At 35.2% G+C, this 19,147-nt stretch overlaps 1 protein-coding gene across 3 annotated transcripts; it reads left to right on the forward strand.

Annotated features, from left to right (window-relative positions):
- The first annotated feature begins 2,729 nt into the window (after positions 1-2,729).
- Positions 2,730-17,378, forward strand: LOC129242856 (guanine nucleotide-binding protein G(f) subunit alpha). 3 transcript variants are annotated; one of them, XM_054879739.1, is made up of 5 exons: positions 2,730-3,246; positions 9,973-10,176; positions 11,070-11,238; positions 15,819-15,916; positions 16,000-17,378. In XM_054879739.1, the coding sequence occupies exons 1-5, from the start codon at positions 3,236-3,238 to the stop codon at positions 16,691-16,693; spliced, it is 1,176 nt and encodes a 391-aa protein (XP_054735714.1). In that variant the 5' UTR covers positions 2,730-3,235; the 3' UTR covers positions 16,694-17,378. The 3 variants fall into 3 exon arrangements, with proteins under 3 accessions (XP_054735714.1, XP_054735715.1, XP_054735716.1); XM_054879740.1 differs by lacking the exon at positions 2,730-3,246 and adding an exon at positions 9,347-9,492; XM_054879741.1 differs by lacking the exon at positions 2,730-3,246 and adding an exon at positions 9,583-9,656.
- Positions 17,379-19,147: the final 1,769 nt, after the last annotated feature.

Genomic DNA, 19,147 nt, shown 5'->3' on the forward strand with positions numbered 1-19,147 from the left:
GTCGGGGTGTGGACGCAAATTAGCGATATGTTAAAAAAAACGGGCTTTGATGCGGATTATTGCGAGACGCTCGTCTACAGGAGTGAACGGCAGTACTTGGCAACGAAGTCTCTCTCCCACAACAAATCCGTCCCCGAATTTGCGCTCCTTATATGGCAGCTGTAGTAGACGTCACAAGTTCCTATGGTTTTCTTGCCTTGCCCCGTCCATCGTATCTCTTGGATGGCAGTGGAGGACATCAACCAGCCGGGCAGAGGCACCTTCCCCATTAAGGGCCCGGACATTCCAGGTGCATGCTCTAGTTATCTAGTGGCAGCTCGTCCGCAAATGTCACTTATCGTCTTACAAAACCTAGACAAGCTTTCGGAGTTCTTAGTCCAGTGTGGACCTCACGCATTATTTCTTGTCGCACAAAGCTCAAAATCTTTCGCTCGAATGTTAAATCTATGCTGTACGAGTACGAAACATGGAATGCTGCGCCAAAAGATATACACAGAATGCAGGTCTTTGTCAATAAATACCTCCGCCAAAGCCTCAGAATCTGCTGCCCTAACACTGTTATAATAAACGATAAATTGTGGCAGAACAACATGCCGCACATCGCGCAAACCACCCAATGAAATTTCCAGACAGGATATTACATGGAATCCACAAGGCAGCAAACGTTGAGGACAGCCAGCACATAGCTGGAGAATTCAGCTGAAAAACGAATTCGAGTTTATCCAGCTATGTTTGGAAAAAAAGAACATTTGTGAATTACAGAAAAGCTTGGAAAATCTTGTTACGGCCCTTTACTCTTTAACGGTGTCATAGGAATATACAATACCCTATGATCTGAAATTACCAGGAATGTTTGAATAAAACCAAACAGAGTTAGATATCAGGCAAATTTCTTTTATCTCCTTCAAAATATTACCCGTCCGAAGCAACACACATGTGCCAACGTTTAACCCAGTCCTCCATGACCCCTGGTAGGCCGACGAAAGGATGGCCTTTAGCTCCTTCGTCGCATTCTCATCATGCAAAATCCAAGAATTGTTAGCCTATATTTCCGGCCGTTTGTGACATACAGCATCTCTCAAACGATCTGATGGCGCTAAAAAGTATAAGATGTGTGTGTACAGTCCTACGAACATAAGAAAAAAGTATGTACCGGTTCCCACGTGCGTGGTACGTTTAAATTAAACATTTCCGGTACTTTTTGATCGTAAGATATGTACTTATATAAGTATATGTACTTTTGCATACATATACCAAGTGCATTAAAGATCTTTTGAACAAAATACACAAGTCCCGTTGGAAAAAAGGGGCTATTAAAAATCCATGGAGCTTAGTGAAAAGTTGGATATAGAAACTCCTTTCAGATTAAGACCGCAAGTGATAGTAAGACTAGACAACTAAAGGAAAGCAATTAATCCCTTTAATGGCGGGAACTGTAATTATTATCATTCTTTATCCTCAAAAGTGACTCATGTCATTCAAAGATGGATTTACGGATGCGATTTACGGATTGGATCTTATCAGTGTATCTTCAGCCGCCAGATATGGATAATGTGTCAAGTTTTGGATAATGCCCGTGAAAGAAGAATAGACAAACACCAATTCTTTGCCGAGTTTAAAGCCGGTTGCGAGAGCTCGAAAAGCAAGTGAACACATGCAGCGATAATTGAATTTGGTATTTCCCTATTAGAGAAGGAAAAAACTGCTTATGCCATGCTTAATTGCGCCAGTGGTCAAATCGAATGGAAGCCGCCCACAAATTCACTCCTCTACGACGCTCCGAAATATTTAAACTGTTGGCCGTTGAGGGTTGTGAGTGATATCAGAGGAAAGCTAAGTGTCAACAACTGGCCGAATAATTTCCACCCCCTGCTGCTTCTTGAGTGATAGTGCAGATAAACTTTTGCCGCAACATATTAAATCATTCACTTAATTTTCCTATTGGCCGTTAGATGATAAAACAGATTTGCGTTATGACTGATTTTTCATACATTTGTGTATATCGCAGGAAAGTTAAGTGTTAGCAACGCGTGGTCCTGTTGTACGAATAGTTAAATGTTGTGATTTTGTTTTGCGAAAATTATTAAAATAAGTTTGAGCGCTTATCTGCCTAGGTAGGTGGATGAAATTGCCGGGTATATGCCAATGTTTGCATACAATGTATCTGATTACAAATTATTATTACTAATAGTTGTTGTTATAACGTACAATATATGAAAAATGTTGATAGTCTACTATGGTTGTAGTAGCAATTGAAAAACACTTCAAGTGCCCAGCAAAATATGCAAAGTCAGTTAACCGCTTGAGTAAGGGTATCTATTTGAGTGGGGTAGGTACAAAGCAACACAGCGATAAGCATTCTAACAAGACTCTCCCCAAAGGCTGCGCGCAATATTCCATTCAATCGCATTGCAGCAATTTGCGGGTAGACAACTCGCATGCACGCATACACACACATAATCGTGGCAACTCTAAAACACGAAGCGAAAATGATCGTGCCACCACTTAACGAATAGGTAGCAATTAATGTGTATGGCTTGCTGTCGTTTGGAACCTTGTTGGGGCGGCGCTTACTAACTGATTAACACAACAGTTAACGGCATTGGGACAGGCGACCGATGAAGACCGAGTGCATTGAATACACTGAACGCACTTCAGCCTCACAAACGATCGAACAACAAGGCGCGAATGGTAATCTTATCTTGTTTGTATCATAAATTAGACGGGAGTACAAGCAATTTGTGCGATATCGATAGGACGAAAGCAATTTTGTACAAATATATTGCCAGCAATAACAATGCGATGGTGAGCTTTGATATTCGAGTTCGCTTAAAAGACTATAGCAGCGGAAATTTGCCAACAGTTGAGCGAGTGATTTCATAACGTTAGCACTTGAAGGTTTCGGAAGTGAGTTTCGCTAGTAAATCATAGACAAAGACTTTTAAGTGAACATAGTATAATATTAGTTACATGCAATATAATATTATGTCTATGAATAAGCAAACGTTTAGTAAAAAGTAAATAACAACAAACACAAAACCAGAGACAATAACTCATTAAAAATAAAGTTAAGCAAAAACGATTCAAAACAAATGCGAAAAACTCAAGTCAAAGCGTTGCAACTGAAGAATAAAGAAAAGACTGCTTAGAAAAATCAAAAACGAGCAAGTGTCGTGTGTTTGTGTATTTCTTTTTGAATTCCACAAAATTTTAAAGTACAACAACGTTAGCTAAAATGAAGTTAAGGTGGGTAAAAAATGCATGCGCTTACAAACAAGTACAAAAAAAAATACAAAATGTATACCGTTTATCGGACATTTCTTACAGTGCTAACGCATATAAAATCGTACATACCAAGTCATAAATTACTCAAATTTTAAATTAAAAAAGGAAGATTCATTTTATGGGCATGGCATGTGATCGGATTGGATTGCTCATTATTGTGTAAGGGCGGTCATTGTGATTATTTGAATATTTTGCGGTTATTTTATTAGAGGAAATTAACGTTTTGGATTACAAATGTTATCAGCAATTAAAATTTAGAAGGCTGAAATTTGCTGAACTTTACACAAGCTTATTTGAAACGCTGAAGGGCAACATAATGAAAGAATAATTTTTACTACCATTGAATTGTAATATTCACATACATATGTATGTTTAGTGCAAAACACTAAGATGAAAAACTTATTATAATATGATTTGCTATTCTCCTGTGGGTATGCCTCGGTCATCCGAGACGATTACGTATGCTCATACATGTGTATGTATACGCAGTCTTTAAAGCCACGTATGAAAGCCGGGAAATACATGAGCAACCAGGAGTTGATGCGCCTTTACATACTGTTAACGATGTCCTTAAGATATTAGTGGGCGCTCTTACTATACATATATGCATCTTCTGTTCAAAAAGTGCCTGGCAACATCGAAAAACTTAAGCAAATTTTGATAGCTGTGCGTATTTCAGGCTGAAATTCTAGCCATTATCGAGATGGCTGTCTGATTAGGCAAAAATGTGACTGACTACCTTTAGCCCAGCGGCGATTAAATCTCCTGGTGGGGTTGTCACTACTATAAATCCATCATTGCCCGCAAATACCGTGCATCTCTTAACGATATGGCGGAATATTTCCGCATCCATTTGATATGGGTACCAGAGTATAATGGCATTAGCGAGCTATGGCACTACCACCCGCCTCCCTCTTCGTATGGAGATTGTAAGAAAACTTCTCTCAACCTACAAGTAACATTGTCACTTCAGTCAACACAGGATGGGTAGATATGTAACGTTACAAAAAGAATTCGGCCAAAAGGTGACGTCAGACGCTCAAAGATGCTACTTAGCCGGTCAAGGAAAAACGTCTCTTTGTTAGGTGCTTTGATCACAGGTCACTGTCTTAATTCGACTAATGCAGAAGCTGCAGGAATGAAGAGATAGAAGAGTCTATCATACATCTTCTCTGCCACTGTCCTGCATGGCGTGCCACTAAGTTTGCATAATTTGGCTCGTCGTTTTTGAAAGAAACTGATAATTTAGAGGTATAGGTGTCAGGCAGATCAATGGGTTTGTACCTAAAACAAATGGTTTCACGAGGAGTAGCAGGTAAACAGCTACTGTGGTATCACAATGGAACGGCAATGGTCTACGTGAGATGATTTAAAGGCCGACTGCTATTTCCACTGTATTTTAGGAAAGATACAAATTGAACCGTGGTTTATGCTGATAGTTTTGAATAACTCATAACTTCTGGTATAAAAAAGATGTTATGTACTTTTAAGATGGTATAGTAGACATTGTAGATCTGGTCGAGTTTAATACAAAACCAACTTCCAAATTTTCCATACATCACCGAAATGTTTATACATACATATATTTTTAAAGCTTCTTACTTGCTGCGTCGAAAGATTGATAATTTCGCTCCGATTTGAGACGATTTTATGAAGTGGAAGTCTAAAGCTTTTGAATCATTTACATGTATGTATATATCTATATAATCTTTATTTATTGCCAAAAACCTCGTCTTCCGATACTTGCTACATTAAAAAACTAGCAACTTCGCTCGCTTTCGACCGATTTGTTTTTTTTTTTTGACACGGTTTTATAAAGAAGAAGGTTCAAGCTTTCGAATCCAATGTGTACATATATCTACGTTTTCCTTTAGGTTTCTTCGAGTTTCAATCAAGAAACCCCCTCCTTCACAGTTGTTTATAAAGAAAATTAGCAATGAATAATCTTAGAAGTTGAAAAATGTGAAAAGGCAAATTTTTGTTTCAATTTTAAACCGTTCTTGAAAGAAATCAGCTATATTTTAGCAAATTGAAAATGCTTTACTTTGCAACTGTCAAAAAAGATGGCATCGAACTGTAACAGCTATCAAAACAAAAATATGTAGCAGCAGCTAAAACCGAAATTTAGCTTGAAATACAATTTTTATGTGAATCTTTTGGTCTTAAAAGTGACAAGAAATTTTGAGAACCACTCTTAGCTGCCTTTTCAAAAGGTGCTATAAAAAATTAGCATGCGCTCTTATGAAACTCATTATAAGTTATCTACTTATGTACGTGAAAGAGTCTAACAATTTGTTTCCCCATGCTCCTTGACTTTCTGCATGACACCTGTAATCTATGGACACTATACACACAAAGATAAAATCCCGCGTTTTTTAACACTATCAACGAAGCTGCCAGTCATGGCAGAACAAACACGAAAAATATTCCTTTCACTCAATCATTTCTGATTTTTTTAAGTATGTGCTAATAAAAAACAAAAGCTAAATTGTGTGATTATTTGAAAAGCATTGGTGCAATTCACAAAACTTTCAAGATGGTTTACTTTCCACTATGAAGATACACATTTGCATTTGTTTGTGTGTCTTTTCTGTATTATGTACATTTTTACATTTAATTACCTATCTGTAGTTGTAGGCTATTCTGTCAGATTATAATGTTATTCAGCTAAAGAAGTTTTTCGATTTATTAAAAAAATGTTTTTCAGTGTAATTGTTTGTTGTCTATGTGGAAAACGAACTTCCAACTCAATAACTGCGTTCCGCATATGGGCTATATAAGTAGATATATATATATGTGTATTATACTTACAACTTTCATTCACCAGGTGTTAAGAAAATCAAATACTTAAGATTAAAACCAGATTAAAACTGTTATCTGCACGATTATTGTTTTATTCGAAAACATAAAAATCGACTTTAACAGACTGAAGGGAAATTGCTGTCGACGCATTTTCCCAATTGGATCACCTGCACAAGTCGTGAAATGTGATCGATCCACATAAATAAATATTTTGCTACAAACAAAATGATTTTAATTACACATTTGTTCGATATATCAAAACGTGTAGGAGTCAAAAGGAAAATCGCTAAATTGTTTTATGTGTATCCCCACACGTTCATACATAAGTTATATCTACCTAATCGTTAGTGCTAATTGTCTAATTGAGGTATCATAAATTGCTGCGCAGTAGCGGTCGTTCGTGCATTCGTGCATTCGTTCATTCGTTCATGGATATGGGGGCGTCAATACCTGAAAATAACTGGCCCATATGTGGATATTGTGCGACCATACAAATGGATGACTGATTTACAGCTAAACTGTAAAGATATGATATAAACGTGCTGCTTAATTTTTGTTATTAGAATTATGGCAAACTCATTTAGATTTGAAGCAAGCGACTTTAATGCAGATTCTACTGGTCAAATTTTATTTGTTATTATTATTTTTGACAAAATGAAATTCTTTTAAGGGCATATATCTACACATATATGAATGTGTGGATGCATGCTTATATAGATAAGGACTCAGCCGCCTACACAATATTTATTACAGCAGTCTGATGAGTAGGTTTTCTATATTTGTAAATGGCTTTTAGTTGGAAAGAGATATTTATTGATTGATTACACTCTATAATACCACAAAAAAATAACGAGGTTCTAGCTGGATGGAAACTGATATATGCACAATTTTTTTACTATAGCAAATACTTTCAATATTTTTGCTTTGAATATAAACTAATATAAAAGAGATCATAAGGCTCTTTGATTTTAGTTCAAAAAATGTATATGAAAGAGTGAAACAAATAATGTGAGAATTTTAAATAGGTAATTGTTTTGTGCAGCGAAAAAGCACACGCATGCACCAGCATTAAAAATTGGTGTAGTATTTGAGACCCATGAATTTTTTTTTAATTTTCCAGACAAAATAAATTTTCCAGATCATTGATAATTCGGAAAAAACGAACTAGAACAAAATAATGCATGAATGCAAAAAGTGGAGCACTCGATTTCTCGGATAACGGGTAAAATTGGTAATAGCACCCAGTGCAAAGGAGCAGTCCCCTTGCAGTCCTTGTGATAATTATTTATGAAGTTTAAGAAATTAAAGCGAAAAAATATAACTGTTCGATTTTCATTTATTTGTGGGATATTCAAGTTTGATTAGTCAACTGTAACTAAAAATTATATCAATTGTGATTTGACACATCTATGAATATTTACCTCATCGTTAACTACAAAAAAGCATTTGAGCGTGCAGCATAGCAAACCCTTCGTTAAAAAAAACACGCCAAATCACACGTATTCTCACGTATCTGGCAACTTTCTCACATTAAGGGTGTGTTAAAAAATTTGCTCTTATCATTACCAAATATTTCCACCAACAGTGACCATCATATGATCGGTCAAATGAGTACTACTGTTCTTGTAGACGTGTTTCAAGTTTTCACCTCATTTTTTCTGAATATGTCAGAATTCACCTTTTCTTAGGATGAAGTAGCACACCTTACAAAACAATAACAAAATTAAGGCCACCCTTCAAAAGATTCAGACGTAAACTTTAAGAACTTTATTACTTGCAACCATTTGGCATATGTATGTATGTATGTACGAAGGCTTGTTGTTTTGAAAAAAAAAGACATCATAAGGTGCTATAAAAACTCTTAGCTAATTTTTTCGAAAAGCTATTCAACTTTTTTATTTCTGCAGCAATGGAGGTAGTAAATTTTTATGATAAAGAGGCATTTTCACACCCCTACATAAAATAGTGCTTAAAAACCTTAAATACTACGAGTACTAACTGTTGCCAATAATACTGCTTATCGCTACACTGAAAGTAATTAAATTTTGATTCGTTCGAATTGTCTGCCATCTAATTTACTTACTTTGACATTTCGTCAGCCATGCCTTTTTGCAAAAGATAAAGTGAATCACAATAGTGATTTCTTTTTAAAAGTTCAGTAAAATAACAAAAATTAATTTTTTATCTAGATCGTTATTGGGTCCGTTAACTTGACTTATTGTCGATAAACGCACTGTTTGGGCTACTCAAATAAGTTTGAAATATTTCCCAAAGTCGTTAAAGTATAACGACACGGGGATATGATCCTGACTTTTTGTCAAGATTTCCAGCGGAAAAGAGCTTTCACTATCAAAATAACATATGATTAAATTTAATGGGTTTGATTCGCGGTTGAAATATAGTAATACCGAAGGTTGTGCATGATGCGGCACCGCTTCTGGCTTTCTTACGTAATTGTTGATGTTTGTTTACATTTTTATATTTACAACAAACTTTTTTCTTTCGCCTCTTATTTCTATTATCTACCTTGTTTACCTTAACCTAGCCTAAATTTTCTCGTTTGTTTGCTATCGCTGGCTATTTTGGAACTCTCATCTAAATTCTCTCGTGTCGCTTATTGCATTTACGTCACGGCAGAGTTATGTATATCTCTTTCACTTCAATCCACCCAATCGTGCAAACTACATATTACGCTCGCAGTCTACTGTTAATGTAAACTGATACGCTTTCAATATGTAACTCTCAGTATGCAAAGAAAATGTATCACGCAAGAGTCTATTGTGGGTTTTAAAAAATTTAATGCATGAATTATTTTTGTGCGATCAATTTAAAATTTTCATACCCATCAAAAAATGTTAAATCTTTCTTTATTGCACTGTTTCCACGAATTACGAACAAATTGTCTTTTCTAATTTTTATCGGAAATTTATTGAAATTAATTGTAAAACAGTTAACTACCAAATTTATCGAAATTATTTGAACCAACCTTAAATAATAACTAGTAAAAGTTATTTTACAACACTGTAAGCAAAAACAGGCTTTGTTAAAAAAATAATAATTATATCGAGGAGGAGTGGAGATGTCCAGCAACTGCATCTTCTAAGAACTCTGAAGTTATCATTAACCTCTGAAAGTTTAACATTAAAGAAAGCAAGTCCTTTGAAAAGTTTATATTTCTTTCTTTTAAAGAACAAGAACAATTAAAAAAGCTACCAAAGTGAATTACGAATACGCTGTGGAAACAGTGTAACTCCCGATTTGCTTAGAGAGCCAATTACATGCTGTGAAACATAGCATTAGCGTGTATCATTCATCATGTTTTGGCAGCCAATTTCAATTGTTGAAATGGAAAAATTCCGTTCTGTTCAAGCGTTCGGGAACCACACATTAGTATCAGCTATATTGGTAATATAATCTTTCGTCTACAAATTACATTTGCCAGTTTAATTAGAAACTAATTCTCCTGCATTGCTATATGAAAAAAACAAAAAACAAACAGTTCTTGGTATTACTAATTGATATGGAACAATTCTAACACCAACGCAGAATCACATTCATCCCATATCTATGTATGTATCTATGTACTCCTACATATGAACTTCGACCTGAGCAAAATACACAAAATTACTTTTGTCAAAGAATTATTATGCACCTTCATAAATATTTATGCTTAAAATTAGAGACTTCGTTGCCAAATTTAGGCCATTGCCAATAGAGCTGTGACGCGCTCCACTATTTGTTTTTTTACTAAATTAGTAAAAAAAATTGTGTGTACATATTTATTTAAATTTTTGGCAAATATTGATATACATACATACATATGTACATATGCATGCATGCGCCTATTTTTTGCTTCCTATATTAATTTTTCCTTATTATTTTTAGACTTTTACGTTGTTTACGTCACACGAAGCCTCAAGGTCCCGACGAATTTCATACAACGCCGCAGGATGTGGAGCAGCAATTTACCGAAGTACGTAAATCGTTTCGTGAAGCCGTGAAAATTTTGTTGTTGGGTACAGCAGAATCTGGCAAGACAACTATTATCAAACAAATGCGTATATTGCATATAAATGGATACACAGATGAGTAAGTTGGATTTATAATGAAGAACAAGAGTTGTTTCCCAATACTTTTATGATTAATCGGGCAGCTTCTACAATTCATTTCCCAATTAACTTCAATGTAAATGCCAGGAAATTTCAATGAAATTCAATCGAAGTGAATTAGAGAACCTGCGCGAATATAAAGTAGTACTTAACCCGATTATAGTTAACGCCTGATAGCTGGGATGACAATTTTGATTAGATTTTTGTTGTACTTGAAAACCAAAAAAACCGATTTTCGCTAAAAAAATTAGCAAATTTATTATTGTAAAAGTAAACTGTGTACAGTACTGTGCAACATTTCACGATTGGTCCAGTAGCTTTTGAGTTATAGCGTACACTCACTTCAAAAATAACAAATTTCAGAAAAACGCTTCTAAACACGAAACCCGGCCTGGAGCAAGGGGCCCTCAAATACTCAAAACTTCGCCGATTTTGCCACGATCGACTTGACCCAATATTAATTTAAAACAATTTAGTTTACGTAAATGATGATGAATGAAACAAAGAAACGCAAACGACACAAATTAAGAAACAATTGTAAAGAGAATAAAATACAGCAGAGAGCATAAATTAAGTTGCAGGAAATTATAAGTGTATTATTTTGCTTATGAAGTAAGAAGTTTACTGCTTATCCAAACAGAATATTTATAATAGACATATGTCTTCCCACGGTGGATACAGATCCAGATTTCGTGGGGTATTGCTTCATGTTTAGCCATATTTTTTCCTACGCCTTCCCTATATTTGAAAAAAAAAAGTTACTTAAGCTTCTACATCCATATATATATATATATATATATGAATGTATATATGTATGCATGTGTTTATAATATACTTGGTATATATTAATGTATTTTTTTATTTTATTTGCAGAGAACGTTGTGATAAAATCCCTGAAATCTATCAAAATATTCACGAATCTATGTATCAGTTGGTGCAACACATGGCTATTCTTGGTCTACAGTATCAAAGTATAGCAAGTCGGAAGTGTGCGGAATATATACTCTCATTGGGAGATCAGGCGCCGGAATATATAAATGAGGTGTGTACCTATGTTTTCTATAAATTAATTTTGTTACTCAAGTATAAGTGAACAATAGTTAATACTAATTAGGGACGTTTTCTCATCTAACCAGTGAAATAAACTTTACTAACCGGTCCGATAAACTATTCCTAGCCTTAAAGTGCACTTTAGGTATTTTCTTCTTCTGAACTGCCTCACAAAAATAAATTTGCTAGTACCAAAGTTACGGCAAGGCTGGAAAGGAAAACCAATCAATTGCATCGAACTAATTTCACTCCCTTTTAAACTTAAATTATTATTTTATTTTATTTTTTATATTACATTTTATTTTATTTAAGAGTTAATTTACTTTAAATTATAATACAAGACAGAAATATTATTGGAATGATTTTTTTTTTTCTTATAATCTGGTAGGTCATTTCATGATATTTATTTTTTGATACCCGCCGTGGGATATTTTTTGACTAATTTTTCCAATAAAACTGGGCGTATGGCGTCTAGGGTGGATAGAAAATTGCAATAAATCGATTTCGCGCTGTACTATACAGCAAGTTATGCCATCTTATTGGAACCAAAAGTCATAGACGTTTAGCTGATTAGTATTTGGAAAAAAAATTGATCCCGAATAGTTTTTTTTTTTTTTTTTTCAAAGTTAATTTCCACAATTTGGAAGCGTCGCGTAAAATCGCGGGAATTTTGAAAAAGCCAAGTCGACGGTATTTAATATATTGAAAAAATATAATTCTTTTCTTAGAAAAAGTGGTACTGGAAAAGAATCCACAATTAACTCAAATGTGACCAACAGAAGGATTATGCATTTATTTGGGTTAAATGGCAGCCGTTTTGTGTGGAGAAAGGAAGGCACAGCGCTCAATCCGTCTAATATAGTTGGTACTATGACGCATGGTGCCGGGCATGTTATGATTTGGGCAGCAATGACGGCAAATTGAGTGGGCTCCTTGTGTTTTATTGAAAAAACTATGACTAAAGTAAATTATCTAGAAATATTGAAGGTGCCTATTCCCAAAACTGTCGAAGAATTACAGTTACCAGTTCACCTTCAAGCACGACAACGACCTAAAGCATACTGCGCTGATTGTAAGGGTTCCTTTACAATGTTAAAAAAGTCTTGCCCCTCCTTCTCAGACCCCAGATATCTATCATATTGAGCACTTGTGGCCTTATATTAAAAGATAATTGCGTAAGCGGCAGATTATATCTAAATATAATTGACGCGTACACCCTTTTTGGGTGTTTGGCCGAGCTCGTTCTCCTATTTGTGGAGCGTGTCTTGATGTTGTTCCACAAATGGAAGAACCTACAGTTTCAAGCCGACTCCGAACGGCAGATGTTTTTTATGAGAAATGCACTCGGAGGTTTGTCATTGCCCGCCGAGGGGGGAACCGTTATTAGAAACAACTTTTTTTCTTCATTTTGGTCTTTCACCGAGATTCGAACGTACATTCTAATTACGCACCAACTCGTTCGGAACCGACAGCCGTGGCAGATTAGTAGTAAAAATTACCTAAAATCACCCATGAATCCATGCAACGACGTCCACAAGCAGTAATTAATGTAAAGGGATACTGCACAAAATATTAGTTCGTAAATTTTCCTTTTTCTCCATGTTTTCATTACTGTCCCACTTTATGTTTGAGTTGTAAAATTAAGTTATTGTTTTGTTTACTGGAAAACGTCGAAATAATTAGAAATTTTTTTTATTTTCGTTTTTTATAATAAAATACTGAATGGAATACTTTATATTGGCTTTTGCCTTTTGAAAATTGATTGAACTGTTCTCACGTTATAGAGGATTGAAGTCAGAACAAACAAGTGTTCCAATTTTTTTTTTTTGGTTCACTGTACTTAATATTTTCATTGTGTTTTTCCAAAGAAATCATTTATGTATACGTATGTATGTATATGAGTATACAAATATGTTCATTAATATTTACGTCAACTGTAATCGCAAGTGGCTACTTCGATTTTTACATTTCATTGATTTTGAAGTAAGAACAAACACATATACACATACATACATATGTTAGTATAAATTTACACACTGTGCAATATAATGGGTTCTTTAGTTAATTGGAAAATTGAATTAAATTAAATGTGCGTTATAATGGAAAACCATCTGTCACCTTTTGGGATGCGCTTGCAACTATTAACTTATTGGAAAAACGTATGGTCGTACACAAATGCGAACAGTATATCACATAAATAAATTTCCACCCAGCAAAATTATGTTCAAAGTAGAACAATATATGTTTTGTTTATAAATGAAAATATTGAAATTTGTTTCCATAAATTAATATGATTTAATTATGAACCAATTAGTTTTTTGCGTGATGAAATTTCCGATTTTGGAGATAAGAAATACTTTTACAATGTATTCGAAAATAGGAGAAAGTATTTACTTCAATGCAATAGCTCTGGCTTCTGCTATAATTTTGGCATTCTTCCGCATTGCCAACAAAAAAGTGTTAGTCCATTTTTTTTTTTTTAATTTCCAATGAAACGAAAAGTTTCTCTAAGTTTACTTAATATGCCACACAATGTAGCGCTTGCTAGTTAGCCACCTTTACCAATTCCTTGACACACTTTTCTCAGTGGGATGGTGCATTATCACCAAGGGAAATAAATTTGTGCTGCATCTTTTGATATTTTAGGCATTTTTGAAATGAAGCCCGATTTAGTATGATTAGTTGTAGTTAATATGTGTATATTGAGTTAAGTAAAAATTCGGAGCATTAATGCGCTTTATTCCGATAATGGCAAAAACACAGTAACGATTATATGATGTAGATCAATTATGCGACGCTTTTTGCGATAGACTTTGTTAATTTTTAAGATATTTTCATAATTCCAATATTTTGTAAATGCTTGCCGACGTGATAATCCCTTGGTGCCAGGTCTGAATAAACGGTGGATGCAAAATAATCTCCCACTCAAGCTCACGGAGCTTCTGCCCCCTCGTAAAATAAGTGTGAGGCCTGGCGTTGTCCTGATGGAACCCAAGCCCCTTCCCATTCACCAATTCCATCCACTTCGATCTTCTAACAGCAGAGGATTGAATTAGGAGTTTGGTCCGAAAAAAGTAGCTCATAGGGGATGCTGCCTTCCAATCACACACGAAACAAACAGCAAAGCCTTCTGGTTCCATTCAAAACAGTATTGGGTTTACAAAAAACTTAAATTTGCTTGGCCGCCTGCTCAGACACATCGTCTTGGCCGTAGAAAAAAGAATTTCCTCAATTTTGGAACTCTGTAATACACAACCTATAAAATCAAGCTTTTGATGCAGCTGTGAAATTCATTCATTTATAGCTTGCACCTTCCATTTGAAAGATTTCTCCATAGTCATATTCCCACCTAATAAACCTTACCAGACCCGCATATTTTTAGATTTAATGGTAATATTTTGTTTTCCATCGCTCACAAGTGTGCAGCTAATTAAATTTTAGAAATGCATTTGAAATTTCAAGAAAGCAGCTCAATTAGAAATATTATATTATATATAAAATTTTATTTGCACTTTAAATCAAGGAAGGCCTGGCTAAACTCATCCGCGTAACGGAGTATTATTGATCATTTTCAGTAAAAGTTCGCCTGACCGTTAAAAAGTTAAACAATAGCAATTTTTTCCAGGTATTTATCCAACAAATTCCAAATGTTCTCTCTAACTAAACAGAGTAATGACTCACACCATCTCCGTAGTACCCACACTTATCGGCATGCTGATAGATAAGCTTATCATGGCCCATGCGCATGTAATGTGATTTTCCAAGTGCCTGGGTTGGTGGGGTAAGGAGTTGTTTTTACTATTTAATCAAATTAATCCATTGTTCAACCAAGCACAGGGTTGGTAAGACACTAACCGAGCGCTATTTCTAAATGCCTTTTGTCTGTTCATCTACCTGTAATAATAATAATAATAATAATAATAATAATTTAATAATAAAAATTGGAGCTTACATCCTTTGCTGTGTGTCTGACCGAGCTCCGCCACCTATTTGTGGTGTGCGTTTTGATTCCTTTCCACAAATGAAGGGACCTACAGTTTTATGTCGCCTCCGAATGGCAATAGGTTTTTTATGAGGAGCTTTTTCATGGCACAAATACACTCGGAGGTTTACCATTTCCCGCCGAGGGGTGTGGCTATATGGAAAAATGTGGTAAAAAATTATAAATTGTTACTGTTACACCAAAAAACGAATCAATCGATTCAAATATTTCTTCTTTGTTAGCTACATTGAGATGTTTAGTTAATTATTTTCTATTATAATCAAATTTTTTTTAAACAACAACTATGTGCAAAATTGGCCGAGTTACGTTCAGCGGGAATAAGTAGGCAAGCAAAGATAAGAAGCGCACACTTTCTTTACGTATCTTCCCATCTGTTTGGTACTGCTTTTTTGTTTTTTGCGTTTGGCGATGTCATGCAATATTGATTTTACGTTTATATTCTAATACTTGTTACTTGTATTTAAATATACGATATGCTGCTGCCTTTACTCTATACTATATAACATCACTAAAAATGTACGCACAAACATATTATATAAAAATATTTCTTTTATCTCTCGTCTCTACAGGATTATTGCGATCACATCCTCACTTTGTGGAATGATATTGGCATTCGCTCCTGTTTTGAACGTTCCAACGAATTTCCATTACTGGACAGTACGAAATAGTAAGTATTTCCACTTCACCGAAAAACACAAAATAACCAATTTTTTATTATGGTTTTTTAATTTCTCTTTCATTTTATTTTAGTTTCCTCGACAATTTCGAACGCATCTCCGATCCCGACTACATTCCGTCCACCGAGGACATACTACATAGTCGTAAGATCACCACTGGCATACACCAGATTACTTTCAAGGTGAAAGTGCCTCGCGCTATGGGTGGTGGAGTGCAAGAGTTTCGAATGTATGATGTTGGTGGCCAGCGTGATCAGCGTAACAAATGGATACAGGTCTTCGAGGGTATACAAGCGGTACTCTTTCTCATCTCCTGCGGTGATTTTGATCAGAGTCTGCGTGAAGATTCACGACAAAATCGGCTGCAAGAGGCGCTCAATTTGTTCCGCAGCGTTTGGCAAAATCGTTTTCTCGCCTCTGCCGGCTTCATTGTCTTCCTGAATAAGCGAGATGTGATGGAGCGTAAGATACGCGCTGGAAAGCATATTGTTGATTATTTTCCTGATTTTGAGGATTTTTGCAATTCACCGCAAGAGGGTAATTATTTCGATGAATCTGATTGGACGAAACGTTTCATTCAGCAGAAACTCATCGATATCACGCACGAAACATTTAAGCGCAATTCTCGAAATAATATTGACTATTCGAGGCGAGAGTGTTACTATCATTTTACCGTTGCCACTGATACAAGCTGTGTGCGGAAGGTCTTCAATGATGTACACCAGATGATTCTACATCAGAATATAAAGCAGATGGGACTACTGTGATGAGATTTTCATAACCTGCAAGAAAAATACTTTCTTCGACTGACCGAACCTCTAAAGCATTCACTGAAAAAACAACATACATACATATAATTAAAATAAATTTATAAAAATTTCATTTTATTGATCAGACTTAAGTAGACTAGTATAGAAAGAAGATTCGCATATTAGAAAAATATGCAATCCTACATTTACACAACAGGACACATCAGATTTTGTGTATTAACGTAAAATGCTGATGGAAGAAAAGAAACGAGAGACAAATGCATCAGCACTGCCAGTCACCGATGATAGAATTGTATGACAGTCAGATTTCTTGTAGTACGAATGAGTTGGTGCAGAGAAAATAGTGGCATATGCTCCCTCATACATAGCATAAATAGTATTCATACATACATAAGTGAACGCAAGAATAGTAATTTTTAATAGTATTAGGTCCTAGCTGAATCTTTGAATTTGCTGTTCAGCGCTATGATTTAGCAATTCCTATTCTGCAACTGTGATTTTAATAGGGCTAATTATTGTAGGCAACAATTAGTTTTAATGCGTAGAATTTTCTATTGAAGTATATATGTAATAATTTAAAACTAGCATATTAACAAATATTTGTAAACTATCACACAATATGTGTATACATACCTTAAGTTTTTACAGAAGACCGATTTTTGAACTTTTCTCAAAGCTAATAAAATAGAGCAAAATGATGTTTTGAGTTTTGAAATAATAAAAAAGGCTATTAATAAATTATATACACACATGTTTGAGTTGTGATATACAATTTGTATGCATATTCGGCCACCGTAGGCTAATGGTTCGTGCGTGACTATCATTCGATAAGGTCCGGGTTAGAAGTTCACTGCGGGCATAAAACTCCAATTGATAAAAACTCTTATTTCCAAAAGCGACAGCCCGGAGGGAAGCAATGGCAAACCTCCAAGTTGCCAAGAAAAAATGTCCTCATAAAAAATCATCTCCCGTTCAGAAGCGGCTGAAAACTGTTGATTTTTTTTATTTTTATTTTTTTTTTTTTTTATTTATATAAGCTTATACAATGTAATAAACATTCAGCGCTAACATCAGAGGCTATCAGCTGATACTGTAGATCTATTTGTGTGAATAACATCAAGGCGCACATCACAAATTGGGAGAAGAGCTCGGCCAAGCACCCAGTAAATATGCACGCGCTAATTATATGCAATTATACACATATATTGTATATACATACCAGGTGTATGCATTTGCAAAAGAATAATTGGATGGTGTGGTACAAATAAATATAAAATGTCGGTATGTTTCGAATAGAGACTGAATCGTGGCGGAATAATGACATTCAACTGCATTATACATATTTTACAATGTTGCCCATATCCATTGTGCGTTTTATGTGTTGCTTCTATGGAGGCAGGGCAATTTTTGCTATTGTCTTCAATTTATTATCAATTATTTATTTTCATAAAATTTTCATTTGAATAAAAAATGAAAAGTACCTAAGTCAAGTTGTGAAATTTACAGAAAAACGTGGACAGATGAAGACGTGGGTTTGCTCCATGTACCACCGAAGCAAGTTGGACTGGATGAGCGACTTTTACAAAATAAGTTTCTAAAACCGACGACGAAAGCACAAAGCGGTTATGCCAACCACTTTTGAGGTGTTAAAGTCATGCTATATTCCAATTTCTAATAAAAGCAACCCAAATCAATCAACCAAAATTAGTTAAGGGCTGTTTTGATGCACAGGTGCAATGTATTACATGTTAACTTGTGAGGAACACAGTACGTTTTCTCCAAATAAAATTTCTCACAATAATTCCTCTGAGTTTTATCACTGGATTGCTAAATAAAAGTCACAAGCTAATGGCATCACATCTTCATTGCTTTATTAAATCACTTAACTTTACGTTCACACGCTTAGCTTAAGTCTGATTACTTTGTGCGCATACGCCTTTGCTTATATACATGTGCTTATCAACTATCGTAATTTATAGATGTGGCAACTGGTATCTTGTCTCGCTTTATTCTGTGTTGTCATTTGGCGTCCAAGCGTGTTAATGTTTTCGTTTTAGCAACGCAAACTGAATACCAAGGGTGGCGGCACCTTCCCAAAACCCTTACTTTATTTTTCGAGACCACAATAGTGCAAAACAAACAAAAGGAAGAGAAATTGCATGTTTGTAAAATATCACTGAATGACTTCGTAACATTTTGATTTGTGACATTTAAACTAAACTAACTAATGAAAACGAAGTATCACGGTTCGCAAAATTTCATGTTTTAGCACACTGCACTCTACTTAAGTCTGATCGTTAGATTAGCCGATAGACTGCAATCCGCGGCCGACTAAAAACCCTCAGTCACCAGGGGGAGTCTCCCTGGTCTCCTACGCCGACGACTGCACGATAATGGTGTCGGACAATTACATTGATGTCCTGTGCGCCAAGGTAAACGACTACCTCGCCT

This window comes from Anastrepha obliqua, chromosome 3 (genome assembly GCF_027943255.1).
Source record: "Anastrepha obliqua isolate idAnaObli1 chromosome 3, idAnaObli1_1.0, whole genome shotgun sequence".
In the NCBI taxonomy this organism is placed as follows: domain Eukaryota; kingdom Metazoa; phylum Arthropoda; class Insecta; order Diptera; family Tephritidae; genus Anastrepha; species Anastrepha obliqua.

Bases quoted from the DNA above. Each gene is read 5' to 3' on its own strand.
- LOC129242856 (XM_054879739.1), top strand. The intron at 10,177-11,069 runs GTAAGTTGGATT...TTTTATTTGCAG, and splicing joins ATAAATGGATACACAGATGA to AGAACGTTGTGATAAAATCC. The intron at 15,917-15,999 runs GTAAGTATTTCC...ATTTTATTTTAG, and splicing joins TTACTGGACAGTACGAAATA to TTTCCTCGACAATTTCGAAC.